Source organism: Sphaeramia orbicularis, chromosome 19 (genome assembly GCF_902148855.1).
Source record: "Sphaeramia orbicularis chromosome 19, fSphaOr1.1, whole genome shotgun sequence".
NCBI lineage: Eukaryota > Metazoa > Chordata > Actinopteri > Kurtiformes > Apogonidae > Sphaeramia > Sphaeramia orbicularis.
In genome coordinates this window covers 10,082,243-10,094,802 of record NC_043975.1, presented here as the reverse complement: position 1 = coordinate 10,094,802, position 12,560 = coordinate 10,082,243, and the positions used below count along the sequence as shown (strand labels likewise).

The following is a 12,560-nucleotide window of genomic DNA, read 5'->3' as shown; positions in this document are numbered from 1 at the left end:
TACGTTTGGCCTTATAGGGTTAAGCAGCTGTAAAACTAAACTGATATCAAAAACCATATTGAAAGACACATTAAGTTGAAAACAACGAAAAGTTTGAAAGTTATCATTTAGAGCAGTGGTTTCCAACCTTTTTTGCCTCGTGACCCCATTTTAACATCACAAATTTCTGGCGACCCCAGACACTCAAAACGGAGAATTTTGTCTGCTAAAATTAATTTGTTTTGATCATGTAATAGTTTGCTAAATTATGTTGCAAATAAACATTAATTTTAGACACATTTAGTCTATATAATGTATATTATTATGGATGGAGGCAGAAAAGCCAGGTGTAGGTTACTGCACAAAGTGAGAATTTTATTTTCCTTGGTCAGGATATGTACAGTCAGTCCAGCTTGGATTTACAAGGCTGACAATTAATACTGAACAAACAAAAACTCAAACTATGAATTACGAAAGAGCTGCAGCATCTGAAACTGACCACAATGAACATTTGACAGATAAACAGAACCACAGTGCTTCAGTTTCAGCTTCAGTTTGTCATGTCTTTTATGGATTGGGATTGTCTCTGTCACCTCACCATATATTTTTTATTAGTAAGTTGTTGGGTTTTTTTTGTCTTTTTTTTTATCAATTACTGGAAATTTCAGGCAACCCCATTTGAATTCCAGGTGACCCCACGTGGGGTCCCGACCCCAAGGTTGAAAAACACTGACTTAAAACCACAGTTTGTTATGGTGAGCAGAAGAAATCCATAATACATCCTGCATTAATTAATGTATTAAATGATCATGAGTCATAAATTATTCATGTATTACGCGCTCATGTGATTTGTAACCTTATTATAAAGTGTGATCATTGCTGTCACCTGTAGTTTTGAAAGCCAGGATTGAACTCTAGTTAGAGGTCTACAAGCACAAAAGAGACAATGAAGTGAGACTGTTCTGTCACTTATTCTATTACCCTGGGTTACAAAAAAATGTTTTTTGCAAGTTGTCTAGATTTTTTCAACTGAATTAGGACCATTTTGCACCGCTAAATCCAAAAATGACATCTGTTTTTCTCAATCAGGTCAGGTTTTTTTACTAATTGGATTTTGAAAAATTTGATCTTCTCACAAAATTGATTACATTTTTGTGACTTTATCAGTTGATTTTTTTGTATAGTTCTCACCCAAAATAGGTTTTAAAAGAAAAAAAATCATTTGATCACTTGATTCCTGTTAGGTACAATGGTGTATTCACCGCAGATGTAGCAGAATACATCAGGCTTAGTTTTGCAAGATCTTCTAGTCCAAGGATGTCAAACTCATTTTAGTTCAGGGGCCACATTCAGCTAAATTAGATCTGCAGTGGGCCGAACCAGTAAAATAATAACATAATAATATATAATAATGTCAACTCTGAACTTTTCTCTATGTTTTAGAGCGAAAAAAGTTAATTTACATTATGAAAAGGTTTACATCTACAAACTATCCTTTCAGAAGATGTGAATAACATGAACAAACTGAGAAAATAAGTGTAATTTTAACAATATTCTGCCTCAGTTTATCATTTACACATGTACATTATAACTTACAGATCACAGTGGATCTACAAACACACAAAACATTTAATAACAGACAGAAAATTGTTGAAATTGTACTTACTTCTCTTAAGACATTTCAGGTTGTTCATATTTGTTCAGATTTTTTGCGAAATTATACTTTGTTTTAGTGTAAATACATGAAAATATTTAAATTTGCAAAGAGAAAAATTTGGATTTGTCATTATTTATATGTTATTTTGATCGTATTTTACTGGTCCTGCCCACTTGAGATGGAATTGGTCTGAATGTGGAACCTGAACTAAAAGGATTGTTAATATCTTAGTGTAATTTTTGCATTTCACAAATTCATCCCAAGGGCCAGACTGGACCCTTTGGCGGGCCAGATTTGGCCCCCGGGCCACATGTTTGACACCTGTGTTCTAGTCGAAGCCATTTCATTCACCTGTAATATTAAAAAAAAACATTAATCATAAATTGGCAAAAGTAAAATCTTCAGAACTCGTTTATTGCGAGAAATATGAAAGAATTTTGTATCATACGATGTGAAAATGCCCATAAATGTAAGCAAAAATGTTAAAAAGCCAATATGTAGCATAGTTCAGAAAGTTGACCTGATTGAGCAAAATTAATGTGATTTTTGGATTCAGCACACCAAAATTATCCTAAATCAGCTCAAAAAACTTAAACAATACATTTTTTGTTGACCAGTGTTTTTTATACTGTTACATAGTCGGTGTTTAGTTCAGTAAACAGAGTACACTTATGATTGCCTTCACGCACGTAACATGTTTGAATATGTCACTTCACGTCAGAGACTATTTTTACATGTGTGAAAACAGGAAGTACATAAGTCTGCACCTCAGAGTGAGTCAATCAGTACTTAAACGCACCTTGTTGGAAGTGTAAATTCACTTGGTGTCTGTTTTGTACAATGAACGTGACGCATAGACTTAATTCTGAAGTGATAATTTATTCCAAAGTCGATAAAATGATGACTTTTTCTCCCCTTCAGGAATCATACAGTCATTTGTGATCTCGTCAGCTGTTTTAGCGCTTCAAAACGCTGTCGTTTGTCTGTGGTATGGAAACAATGGAGAGAAGAAAGTAAGTTACTGAGACAAAGAAGTTGTCTTTGTGTGAATTTGATTCTGCACAGAAGGAAACAATCTGACAGAGTGTAGTGACAGTATGATTAGAGTGCTTCCCCGAAGAGACGTTTTTGGGTGTATTTATACCGTCTTTGTAGCTTCGTAGAACAGTGTGTATGTGAGTGCTTCTATGAAACTGGTCCTGAAACTTATTCTTAACTGGACCCTTTGCTGCCGCAAACCTGGAATTTCCCCTTGTGGGACGAATAAAGGGATAGCTTATCGTATCGTATCTTATCATACCTTATCGTATCTTATCTTATCATACCTTATCTTATCTTATCTTATCGTATCGTACCTTATCTTATCGTATCGTACCTTATCTTATCTTATCGTATCGTATCATACCTTAAGGTAACATATCTTATCGTATCGTACCTTATCTTATCTTATCTTATCGTATCGTATCGTACCTTAAGGTAACATATCTTATCTTATGGTATTGTATCGTATCGTACCTTAAGGTAACATATCTTATCTTATCGTATTGTATCGTATCGTACCTTAAGGTAACATATCTTATCTTATCGTATTGTATCGTATCGTACCTTAAGGTAACATATCTTATCTTATCTTATCTAAAAACTGGACATAGGGGCTAAAAATTCAAAACACATGTAGACTGTTATGAACCAATTTTGGAAGCACTATTTTTAAATAAGTATTTACTGAGATAAAAGAGAAACTATTTTTCAGATAAAACCCATTTTTATATTATTTTGATATGATCTTTATACAAAAATCTGCATGTAACACGGGAAAAAAGGGACATGAAAATTACGTGCTACTATTTTTTCAAATACCTTTTTAGTCTCTCATTTTGGAAATCGAACTAATTATGCAAGGCAGAGCGTTGCACAAAAATGACCGCTGTTGCAAAATCACTCACGATTTATTTGTGTTTAAATAGGCAGGTTCTGCATGTAACGCCAGTGGACACGATGGGTTACACACAAAACCTGGAATGAGACTGAGATTCATGAAAAACCTGCATTTCTGGATTAGAAAAACCACTAGGATCACCAAATTTAACACGGTGTCTTTATTTATAGCACTATATATGACCATTTACAGCCATGTTTTCCAGATCAAATGCACTGACACCTAGGTAGTTTTTCATGTCCCAATTTTGGTCCTATTTTTGGCCCCAATATTTTATTAAAAAATCATTAATTTTGGGATGGCTCAGAGCAAGAATATATTTTGCATTTATCTGAGGTCATCATTAGGTACATCCTGGGGAGAAATATGTCTAAATTTCTCTTTTATTATTGGTTCTAAAAAGATGGCAAAGTTCCAGGTACCAAAATGAACCCAGTTTCATAGAAGCACCCATGTACAATACAAAATGAAGGAATGCTTGAAAGTAGCGTCACAGTCATGCAGGAGTACCACATTGATGGTTACCGGGCAGGAGTCTGCAGATGCATCCTTTCCAAAGGAATGTAAAGCCAGGTCAAGGACAAGGAATACTGTGGTTCAAAGAATACATAAAATATAATAATGGAATAGTGACTTTCCATTACACCTATTAGCTACACGCAATTTCGTAGCTTTAAAGGGGTCATATTTATCTAAACCCACTTTTATTAGTCTGTGGTTCATTTATTTGTGGATTTGGACCCCAGTTGTTCGTAAAGTTTGAATTTGAACCCTCCAGGTGCTGCAAAACCAAGCAAAAATCAAGTGGATTTTTACAACCTGTTTTAATTCCTTCTCAATCTGTTACGTTTTATAACTAGTTACGTCATGACATTTGCACATATAAGGTCAAGACTTCAGACGAACATTTCTCCAAGTACTGTACGACATCATTATTTGTCAGTAGCAGTAGTTGTTGTAAAAACTGAAAATATGTCCAAACTTTGAGCCAAATACCTAAAATGTTCAGTTGTTGGTCGTATTAATGAACACAAGTGGCTGAACGGGATAGAGCAGCACAGTTAACAACCCGGAGGGGGTGGGGCATGTGCATTTAAAGGGCCAGCGCCCAAAAGGACCTTTCTCAAGTCATTAGTCAGAAATATTGTTGAAGATGGACCTGTGGAGTTGAATTAATGAAGAATTCAGACCCAAGCCGAGCATTTACAGTTTATATAGATCACAGGGAAATGTTTGAAAATGCATAATTCCATTTTTTAAAAAAAGCAAAATAACACTCCTTTAAATATGCAGTATGAGCTGAATGAGTTAGGGTTGTGGGGTGCCTGTTTACTTACTGCCACTGAGGTTTTTTTTTGTTTTTTTTGTTTTTTTTTAATCTTAAGATGTTGTATACTGCTGCACACATATATACTAGTGACTGCATTAAGCTGCTCATACTGACAGTGTGTATGTGTATGCTGATGATGTCTGAAATGTCAATGTCTGTGTGTTTTTTTTTGTTTGTTTTTTTGTATAGTCATCTATGATCCACTGAAACCATATTGGAGACTGTTGACAGAAATTAGATCGATCTATCTATCTATCTCTCTCTCTCTCTCTCTCTCTCTCTCTCTCTCTCTCTCTCTCTCTCTCTCTCTCTCTCTCTCTCTCTCTCTCTCTCATTGGTCAACTGGCTTGGTCCATGTTTAGCATCACGAGGCGTAGTGATTGACAGGTCACCGGGTTTCCCAGAGAAAGTGGACTTCAGAGGCTAAAGATAAAGACAGCGTCTTGATTGTAAGAGCATCACAGGTCCACACATGCAGTAGCTCAGGCCAAAGAAGAGGCTTAGGCCACTGGGTCTCCCTACATGTGACTAATGGGTTTTCTGAAACCCTTTAAAACGCCTGCAAGAGGAGCCAAATGTGCCATGTGTCTCTACAAATGAGTGAGCAGCCCATAACGTGTTCAGAGAACGCAAACCTTTGCCAAGCAACCCGAACGGTGTGCATGTGTGGATCGACTATTTCTTTTTAAACTATGGATGTGCAAAATAAATTTCTTAATGATATTTCACGAATTGCATTTTTCATGATTTTTTGAAAACGGTACATAAAAAATAACAAAAGTCAGCAGAGTGTAACGGAAGAGAAATGGAGCGGAATGATATTTCGTATGAAGTTGAAGCTTGGTACCAGTCATGTGTATGTCAAATTATATTAAACTAGCAGCATTGTACCCATACAATAGCGCCCTCCTGTCGTGCAACAGTGGCATTGCACCCATATGCCCTCCCATGCTGCAACACGTGTCGGACAAAGACGCATCGGACGGACACTGGACATGGGGCGGGGCTGAAACGTGCATTATATAGTAGGATTCCAATCAATATTTGTTGAGTTATAATGAAAAATGTGTCGTAAATGGGATTTTCAATGTTAAATTGAAATATACACAGAGTCCACATTCCACAGTGGATGTGGACAATTTTGTGCCAGATACAAGATATTGTTCTAAGCTACAGGTGGATCAAATTGGAGGCTAATCGGAGTCGTTTTGAATTTTTGATGAATTTTTGAAAATTGCTCAATGATGAGAGATAGGAAAATTTGAGATTTCGTGACCTTGCTGTGACCTTGAACTTTGGCCTACTTGGCCCAAAATTTAATGGGTTGGTCCCAGGGCCTAGGCCTATATGTGGGTAAAATTTGGTAAAGATGGTTGGAATCATTTTCCGTAAAGTTGCTAACAAATGTAATGACTAAATTACTTATATCCATATATATATTCATATATATTTGCATATATTTCATATATCATATAGGCTTCTAACTCTGTTTCAGATATTTTCATGTCACTGTGTATTATAAAGCAGTTTTGACCTCTTTTGTGTTGTGTCCAGAGTAGAAGGCCAAACCAACATTTCTCACAGGGGTCTTATCTCTAAGTTCCTGGCACTAACCAAAACACTTTGGACACCATAATTTTCTCATGGGAGACAGAAGACTACGTTGTGACTTGTATTTTTGGGTTCAGACAGCCTCAGCCTTTGTCTGAGGTGTATCTCTTTCTTGGAGCTCCAATAAAGTGATTACTCTTGACACTGAACGCTTGAACTGACCCTTCTTTATTGAAGACGAATTAGAGGTAGGGATGTCCGATAAAATAGGCCCACCGATACTATCGGCCCGATATTGGCATAAAAATGTAATATCGGTGAATATCGTTATCGTTTTTTTTGCCTATCATTAAAACTGATAAAATAATGCCTTGATTTCGCCGGCATTTACCAACGCGTAAATGAAGCATTGTTTGTAGCTGAAAGAAATGTGCAGTTTTCAAAATTGTACAGTAGAGTTGTCACACTGTAATAGACTCATAGAGGGAGGGAGAGAAAATAAATGAATATGGCATTTTTTCCACAACTTAAGTTGAAGTATGTATTCTTTGCACAGACAGTGTTTACATTTTGAAAGCCTTGTTGCATTTGAGAATGCATCCAATGGGGCATCACAATAAAATTAGGCATGATGTGTTAATTCCGTGACAGGAGATATGTGATGTTACCTAAAATTAGTTTAATATCCCACATATATCGGCAGCGGTATCGGTAGATATTAGAATCGGAAATGAATCGTTGGACAATATCGGCATATCGGTTTTTGGCAAAAAAGCCAATATCGGACATCCCTAATTCGAAGAGTATTATTTTTTCAATAACAAACATACAAACAAACACACAAACAAACACACAAAGCAAAGTGATCACAATACCTCCTGGCAAAGGTAATAATTAGGAAAGAAACAAAAAGAAGAGAAGTTTGTGTGAGTAGAGTAGAGTAGAGGAAAAAGATAAGAAGGGAAGTGTAACCATGGATGCACTGCCTCATACGTGTAGAGGTGTGATGATCACGCCGTGAAACTCCAACCATGTTACTTCCACGTGTAGTTTTTAGGTAAAAAACCCCCTCAGAGAGCAACGCAGTGAAAGATGTCTGCGATGGGAAGGATGCGTCACTGGATTAGCGTTTGAGAATCCGTCCCTGCCTCTTCCTCTGAGCTGCTGAGACGTCTCCACAAGGAAGGACACGACACTCCGCTGCTCGCTTTCCCTCCACCAAGCCTTCCACATGAGCCAGCCAAGCCTTACCTCGGCACCAGGATGAAGAAAGAAAAGAAAACGCATGCTTTACTGTTTCTCCTCCTGCTTCACTTGAGCTGGGGTAAGATCTGCTGCTCTCTTATATGTTTGTTTGTGACTGGTTAAGACTTCTTGCGCTTCTTCTTCTTCTTATCTGTCTAATCCTCTAACACACAGAGGGCATGTTCATCTTAGTGTGGACTGTTCTTACTGCTCCTGCTGCAGAAATAACGACTGAAATTATTCATATTTTAACAGTTTCAACTAAAACTAATACACGTTTTCACATTTTATCTGAATTTTCTTTCCCCTGCCGTTGGTTGCTGCCCTTTTTAGCAAGTAAGTTCACAGTTTTATGCTGTATAAATAGATTTTGAATGATAATATAACAACAAAATAGGCACATTCAGACATATTTGTGGAAAATTTCAGAGGCTTCTGTAGTATTCAGAAGCACATGTTGACTTGTTATATCAGGCTTATGTCATTTCTGTTTTACAATGCAACACACATTTATTTTTATCTTTTTTTTTTATTTTATTTTTTTTTATCTCACAAGGGCAAATGGACTATGCTCCGTATTTTTATGATAACGGACCCAGCAGCACAAACGGTAACATGGCCTTGTTCAGCATATCAGAGGATACACCAGTTGGTAAGACTAATTATTTGCACATTTATGATGATTATAAAGGAATTTCACGTTATTTTTTACGGAAATTGGGTAATTTAGTGTAATAAGAGTGTATATTTATAATACATGTGCACTGTTTTCATAATGGAATGATCACACTGGTCTCCAGCTAATCACTGTAATACCTTTTGGATTGTGACGTACATCAAGACTTACAGGAAGAAAACATGACCTCATTATTAAAGTTGTTGTTTTTACTCATCACACTGCTCAAATTGAATGTTTTCACCCTGAAAAAAGGGATGTTTGTTGAATAGATGTCACTTTTTTGCACATTTAGGTGCGCAAGTGTACGTCCTAAACGGTACTGATCCAGAGGGAGATCCTGTGCGATATGGTTTGACCTTCGAAAAGGGCTCCAAGGAGTATTTTAGGGTGGACTCCAAGTCAGGAAATGTGACTTTAATTCAAGAGCTCGACCGAGAAGTGAGTCTCATGAAAAAACATCTCATCCTGAAGCTTTAAATTTACACTTAGTGAGACATGTTTTCTGTTTTTTTTTTTTTTTTTAGAAACAAAGTGAAATCTCAGTTCTTGTCAGCGTAACAGACGGACGAAATAAGGTGAGTTCACACAGTGTGTTTCATTAAATGAGAGTTTTTACATATTAAACTGGATAAAAACAAGCATCATGTGACCACTACAGTCAAAGCACGCTTATGGAATGGAAGTGTCGTCATCGTGTTTATGCATTCGTGTCTGAGCTTTGTGGGGTTTTTTTTTTTTTTCTTGCTTTCAGGTGACGGAGACAGTGAGAGTGTTTGTCACCGACGCCAATGACGAACCACCTGAATTTCAGAACCTACCATTTATCGTCGATATCCCAGAGGTAGCGAATAAATAAACAGTATTAAGAAATAATCCAACTTCCAAGTCCTATTCAGAGCATTTTCGGGAGAATTTAAGCATCTTTACTCAGCTTATTTCACATGAATGAAGAAGAAGAAGTGAACTGTAATAAACACAATGCACCCGTCACATTATTAATTTGCTTATTTGGAAAATTCTTCCGAAATGGAGGATGTGAAGATTATTTCCACTGCCGTCTCTGGTATTGAAAGTGTGCAGACTGTATTATGTAGTGGTTTAGGGGTGAAAGACCCCTCTGATGGTTATGTGTATGCCTGTCTTCTTTATAGGACACTGCTCCAGGAACCAGCATCTTCAGAGTCCAAGCCATAGACAAAGACATGGGATCTGGGGGAAGTGTCTCGTATTACCTGCAGGTAAGCCTTCGACTTCATTGTTATGCAGACGATGCACTGCTGTGTGAAGGCAGCTTTGGGTTTTGATTTGTTTGGGTGAATTTCAGAGCTAGACTTCCATTTCTAAGCAGATATTTTATATTGGCTGACACACCATCTTCCTATTTTTGCATATCTGGGTTTTGTAATAAACCGTATCCAGTTTCCAGTCTAAATCAAGTTGGGTTTTTTTGTCTGTTTTCCTCAAATGAAGCCTTGTATTTAGCCCTTTTTATGTTCGTTTTTAGGTTTGAGGATACACACTTGACTTTGGAATCACTTTTTTTTTTTTTTTTTAACAAAAGCTAATTTTGGCATTGGTTTGCTTTTTATTTCTCATGTCTGGACTTGTAGTTGCAGTATTTGAGTCAGAATTTTCTTAAAGGAGTAGTATTTAGCTTTTTTTTAAAAATGGAATTCTTCATTTTCCAACATTTTCCTATGGTTTACATAATCTGTAAATGCTATGCTTGGGTCGGACTTCTTCATTATTTAAACTCCACAGGTCCATCTTCTACCCTATTTCTGAATAATGACACCAGAAAGGTTGTTTTCCATTTCTAAGCAGATTTTTTGTATTGGCTGACACACCATCTTCCTATTTTTGCATATCTGGGCTTTGTAATATACCGTATCCAGTTTCCAGTCTAAATCAAGTTGGGGGTTTTTTGTCTGTTTTCCTCAAATGAAGCCTTGTATTTATTCCTTTTCATTTTAGTTTTTAGGTTTGAAGAGACACACTTGACTTTAGAATCTATTTTTTTTTTTTTTTTTTTTATGTACAAAACTAATTGTGGCATTTGTTTGCTTTTTATTTCTCATGTCTGGACTTGTAGTTGCTGTAGTTGAGTCAGAATTTTCTTAAAGGAGTAATATTTTGCTTTTTTTAAAAAATGGAATTATGCATTTTCAAACATTCCCTTGTGGTCTACATTAACTGTAAATGCTATGCTTGGGTCTGAATTTTTCATTAATTCAACTCCACAGGTCCATCTTCAACCCTATTTCTGAGTAATGACACCAGAAAGGTCGTTTTCCATTTCTAAGCAGATTTTTTGTATTGGCTGACACACCATCTTCTTATTTCTGCGTATCTGGGCTTTGTAATAAACCGTATCCAGTTTCCAGTCTAAATCAAGTTGGGTTTTTTTGTCTGTTTTCCTCAAATGAAGCCTTGTATTTAGCCCTTTTCATTTTAGTTTTTAGGTTTGAAGAGACACACTTGACTTTAGAATCTTTTTTTTTCTTTTACAAAAGCTAATTGTGGCATTTGTTTGCTTTTCATTCTCATGTCTGGACTTGTAGTTGCTGTAGTTGAGTCAGAATTTTCTTAAAGGAGTAATATTTAGCTTTTTTTAAATGGAATTCTTCATTTTCCAAAATTTTCCTGTGGTCTACATAAACTGTAAATGCAATACTTGGGTCGGAATTCTTCATTATTTAAACTCCACAGGTCCATCTTCAACCCTATTTCTGAGTAATGACACCAGAAAGGTGGTTTTGAGCGCTGGCCCTTTAAATACACATGAGCCACTTCCAGCCCCGCCCCCTCCAGATTGTTGGCTGTGCTTTTCTGTCCCATTCAGCCACTTGTGTTCGTTAATACAACCAAAAACTGAACATTTTAGGTAATTGGCTCGAAGTTTGGACATATTTTCAGTTTTTACTACAACCGCTGCTGCTGATAAACAATCATGTTGTACTTGGAGAAATGTTTGTCGGAAATCTTGACCTTATATGCGCAAATGTCATGATGTAACTAGTTATAAAACATAACACATTAAGAAGGAATTAAAACAGGTTGTAGAAATCCACTGGATTTTTGCCAAAATGAATATAAAGATAGTTTTGCAGCACCTGGAGGGTTCAAATTCAAACTTTTTGTACTATTAGGGTCCAAATACACAAATAAATGAACCAAAGACTAATAAAAGTGGGTTTAGCAAAATATGACCCCTTTAACATACAAGGAAAACATAAACCTATGTTCCCGCTAAATATTGTAGTTAGTATCCAGCGAAAATCAACTCGTGTTCTCCCAAATTATGTCTATTTATGCCTTTTCTTCCTTTTCATCTTACTTTGTTGGTTTTAAGATTCAGAAACCACAGTTTAGAAAATGCTAAAGAATAGTTGTTTTGCATTTGATTGTCCCTTGTTCATTTTGCAGATTTTCATGTTTGGATAAGTAGTTCATTTTCTTAAATCAAGACAAAAACTATTCCTGAACATTTTGATTGGTTTCCACTTAAAATCAGCTCATGTATTTTCACAAATGGAGTTGGTTTCTGTTTCCTGAAGCAACTTGTCTTAATCTTTACCTTGGTCAAAACAATTCCTGTATGAATAAACTTCAAAATATCCTTACTACACTGGCAGGTTTTACTTCTTTTTTTTTTTTTTTAAGAAAATAACATCATAATAACAGAAATGAGCATGTAAGATGTAATTCCTGTTTTTATTTTCCATCTGCCTCTATATTTTCTCTAGTGTTATCTAAAAAATCTCTCCGTCTGTAACATCCGGTGGCTTTTTCAGCAGCACGTGCCCTGATGAGCGCCCTGCAGTAACCTACTCTAAAATAGATAAAGCTTTTTCAGCCCTCCACATGGCTTCCAGCTGAATTCAGAGTAGATTTTAGGGGTTGTTAATAGCTTAGCTCCAGCCTACATGTACATCTCAGACCTCTTAACTCCTACACCATGAAGTCTGCCAAGTTTATCCTCTAAGTTCCTAAATCTACCTTGAAAATGAACATAATCTCATGTTTTCAAACTTTATGATTGAAAATGACTCTTCTTGTTTGTCTGTATTTGTTTACGATGGCCTTTAAAGAACCCCCTAAGACCTTCTGGTGTTATTTTTAATTATTACATCACCATTGTCATCTGTCGGCGGTCCTGTTAACTGACCGTTGTGACCCT

The 12,560-nt window shown here is 36.3% G+C and overlaps 1 protein-coding gene across 3 annotated transcripts in view; it reads left to right on the top strand.

Annotated features, from left to right (window-relative positions):
- The first annotated feature begins 7,602 nt into the window (after positions 1-7,602).
- LOC115410182 (cadherin-related family member 1) overlaps positions 7,603-12,560 on the top strand; it is a 43,227-nt gene continuing 38,269 nt past the window's right edge. For 2 of the 3 annotated variants that reach the window (XM_030121676.1, XM_030121678.1), the window contains exons 1-7: positions 7,605-7,780; positions 8,035-8,037; positions 8,258-8,353; positions 8,673-8,818; positions 8,905-8,955; positions 9,132-9,221; positions 9,532-9,618. In XM_030121676.1, coding sequence (XP_029977536.1) covers positions 7,720-7,780; positions 8,035-8,037; positions 8,258-8,353; positions 8,673-8,818; positions 8,905-8,955; positions 9,132-9,221; positions 9,532-9,618 — 534 coding nt within the window. In that variant the 5' untranslated portion in view covers positions 7,605-7,719. Of the gene's footprint in view, positions 7,781-8,034; positions 8,038-8,257; positions 8,354-8,672; positions 8,819-8,904; positions 8,956-9,131; positions 9,222-9,531; positions 9,619-12,560 lie in introns of all 3 variants that reach the window. The other variant, XM_030121677.1, reaches the window with a different exon arrangement.